Here is a 3,236-nt window from a genome sequence, read left to right on the forward strand (position 1 = left end):
CCCCCGGGACACCTTCAGGGCATCAACACCCCTGAGCCCCGTCTGGAAGGGGCACAGCAGGCCGGGAACCCCTGTCCTCAGCCTGGCCCATCGCTGGGGACAGCCCGGGCCCGTGACAGTGGCCACCCGCCACCCCCCTGAGCGGGGCGGGGGGGGTTTAGCGGCTAAAGCCCACAAATCCCAAATTGTGCTGCCCTGTCACCGCGAGGGTTTAGCCGTGGTTGCGTAACCCGGGGGCCACCTGGCCCCCACCCTCTGCGGTGTCAGCAGCCCCAGCATCCATGGGGGCCCCCGACCCCAGGAGGGGATGCTGAAGCACAGTGGGGCCCCTACCGAGCATCCCCCCCTCCCCTCGCCATCAGGGCCGGTAATTAATTACTTGGGGGTAGGGAAATTACCCCCCTTAATTACCACTTTTCGTTATTCCCCTCTAACCGCCTTAGTGAAGGGCTTATGCGCTTACAGGACCTGGTGGGTCCCAAGGGGAAGACGACACATATGGGGGGTCCCCAGCCCGAGCCCCACCTGCCACCTCTGCAGAATCTCGGCCTGGCAGTGCGGGGCTGGGGGTGCTGGCAGGGTGACACCTCCACGGTGGCCCGCGGCGGCGCGCGGGGGGGTGGCTTGGGTGTCGCGGGGTTTAGGGTTACAGGGCTGGGGCTCAGCACCTTTTTAATTCTTCATCGCGTGGCTGATTGATCCCCCCCGCCCCGCGCAGACACTAAAGATTAAGAGGGTGACAAAGAGGCGGCTGCTTACACAGCGCCCGCCGCTAAGCCGCCTTGAAGAGAGCAAGGCAAGAGCCCCGCTGGCCGCAGAGCTGCCGGAGCACCCAGCGCCTGGCCAGACCCTCCGCGGGGATCCAGAGGGACAGGACAGGGACAGGTCGGGAACGCCGGGTGAGGGATGGCTGCGTCCCCGGCGGGGTCGGTGGTGAGCGCCGGGCTGGATGAGAGCCCCACGGGTAAGAGGTGGTTCTGCTGGAGTGGGTGCGACACGGCGGGACACGGGTTTTTCTCTGGGATGGCCAGGCTCCCGCTGTGGTCATTCCCCAAGATGCCTGGGGGGTCCTCTTCGTGGTTCTCCTCTGGGATACTTGGAATCCCCATCATGGTCAGTCACCGAGATACTTGGGGTCCTCCGTGGCAGTTTTTCTCTGAGATGCCTGAGATCATCATGGCCTTCTTCTGGATGCCTTTGGTCCCCATCGTGGGCCTTCTCTGAGATATCTGGGTGTCCCTATTATGGTTCATCTCCAAGACACCCAGCGTCCCCATCATAATTGTTTGGGTTGTTTGGGCTCTCCATTGCCAACCTTCTCCAGAATGGCCGGGCTTCTCCTCATGGTCCTTATCCTGCGTGCCCAGGGTCCCCATCATGGTCCGCTGGGATGCCTGGGGTCTTCAGCTGTCATCCTTCTCCAAGATGCTGAGTCCCCATCACGGTCCTTCCCTAGGCCAGGATGCCTGCAGTGCCCGACCCTCTCCATGGTGTCCATGGTCCTCATCTCTTTTCCTTCTCCAGGACCCCTGAGGTCCCCAGCTATGCCCCTTCTCCAGGACTCCTGGGGTCCCCAGTCATAACCCTCTCCTGCATGCCCTTGGTCCCTGGCCCTCCACCAGGGTTCCCACAGTTCCCTGCTGTGACCCTTGTCTGGGGTGCCCCATGTCCCCAGAGCTGTCCCTTCTCCATCCTTGATTGCAGCCCTTCTCTGGGATGCTCAGTCCCCCTCCTGGGACGCCTGGTGTCCCCATCCCTAAGAACACCGTTTCATCCTTTTTTATTTTGCAAAATTCCTGTGAGAGTTCATCCTGCATCACTCTGTGTGCTGGGGTGTGGGAAAAAGGTGAACCCCGTGTGGAGTCCCTGAGGTGTCCCCATTCACATCCCCGGGCTGAACCGGCAGAGACAGGAGCCACCCCATCTCCAGGATGCTGGGAGGCAGCAGGGACTGGTGGGAAGGACGAGGGACATCGGGATGCCCAGAGGAGCCCCAGATACGACGGCTCCACTCCCGCAGGGCTGAGCCCGGCCCCCGGGAAGGCGCTGAGCCCGGTGCTGCTGTGCAAGGTGTGCGGGGACACGAGCAGCGGGAAGCACTACGGCATCTACGCCTGCAACGGCTGCAGCGGCTTCTTCAAGCGCAGTGTCCGCAGGAAGCTCATCTACAGGTGGGAACAGGCGTGGGGGTCCCCACAGGGCAGGGAATGGGGGGACGGGCAGCCAGAGGGGCAGTGACCCTGCAGATGGGCATCCAGGGGGGTAAGAACCAGGGTCCCATGGACAGACAGCATGGAGGAAAGAACAGCCCGCAGGGCAGGGACCCCAGGAATGGCCACCCAGGGAGTTAGAGGATGGACACAGTGGGGCGGGAGTGGGGGGAACAGGGACCTAGCAAGGTAGGGACACCCAGCAGAGCAAGGACCTCATGGGATGGGGCACCCAACAGGGAAGGGATGGACACCCTGTGGGATAGGGATCTTGGAGATGGACACCCAGCAGGACAGGGAGTTTGGTGACAGGCACCCAGTGGGGTGGGGTCCCCTGGGATGGACACTCAGCAAGCCAGACACCTCAGGGCATGGGCAATGGGGGACTTAAAGCCATGCAGGGGACAGGCATGCAGGCGGAGAGGCACCTGTGGAGAGGGTGTCCAGAGCTCCCTGATGGGGCCAAAACACCCATCAAGGCAGAGCATTCACTGGGACAGGGCACCCTTAGAGTGGGGACAGGGCACCTGCTGGGAACAGCGTGCCCACAGCGGTGGGGCACTTGTTGGGTGGAGGGAACCCATGGTGGGGAGATATGGCACCCATGGGGGCAGGACCCTCCTCGGGGACAGGGGCCACCCCAGGGGCTGCAGCCAGGTGCCACCTCTCCCCATAGGTGCCAGGCAGGGACGGGGCTGTGCCCAGTGGACAAGGCTCACCGCAACCAGTGCCAGGCCTGCCGGCTCAAGAAGTGCCTGCAGGCTGGCATGAACAAGGATGGTGAGATGGGGGGGACACACAGTGAGGAGAGGCAGGGGGTGACAGCGGGGTGGCCGCTGCTGATGACACCTTGTCCTCCCAGCTGTGCAGAACGAGCGCCAGCCCCGCAGCACGGCCCAGGTCCGGCTGGACAGCATCGAGCTGGATGCTGAGCTGCCCCCTGAGCACGTGGCCACCACACGTGAGGTCCCCCCATCACCCTGTCCGGCTCCTCGTGGTCCCAGTGCTACTGTTGCTGTCACCCCG

At 63.5% G+C, this 3,236-nt stretch overlaps 1 protein-coding gene across 1 annotated transcript in view; it reads left to right on the forward strand.

Moving 5' to 3' along the window:
- Positions 1-758: 758 nt before the first annotated feature.
- Positions 759-3,236, forward strand: part of NR2E3 (nuclear receptor subfamily 2 group E member 3) — a 4,205-nt gene continuing 1,727 nt past the window's right edge. Inside the window, exons 1-4 of the mRNA XM_008631266.2 lie at positions 759-964; positions 2,021-2,171; positions 2,887-2,990; positions 3,073-3,236. The exon at positions 3,073-3,236 is cut by the window's right edge and continues 294 nt beyond it. Of these exons, the coding sequence (XP_008629488.1) occupies positions 907-964; positions 2,021-2,171; positions 2,887-2,990; positions 3,073-3,236 (477 nt within the window). The 5' untranslated portion in view covers positions 759-906. The remainder of the gene's footprint in view (positions 965-2,020; positions 2,172-2,886; positions 2,991-3,072) is intronic.

This window comes from Corvus brachyrhynchos, unplaced genomic scaffold, assembly GCF_000691975.1.
Source record: "Corvus brachyrhynchos isolate BGI_N302 unplaced genomic scaffold, ASM69197v1 scaffold164, whole genome shotgun sequence".
Classification (NCBI taxonomy): domain Eukaryota; kingdom Metazoa; phylum Chordata; class Aves; order Passeriformes; family Corvidae; genus Corvus; species Corvus brachyrhynchos.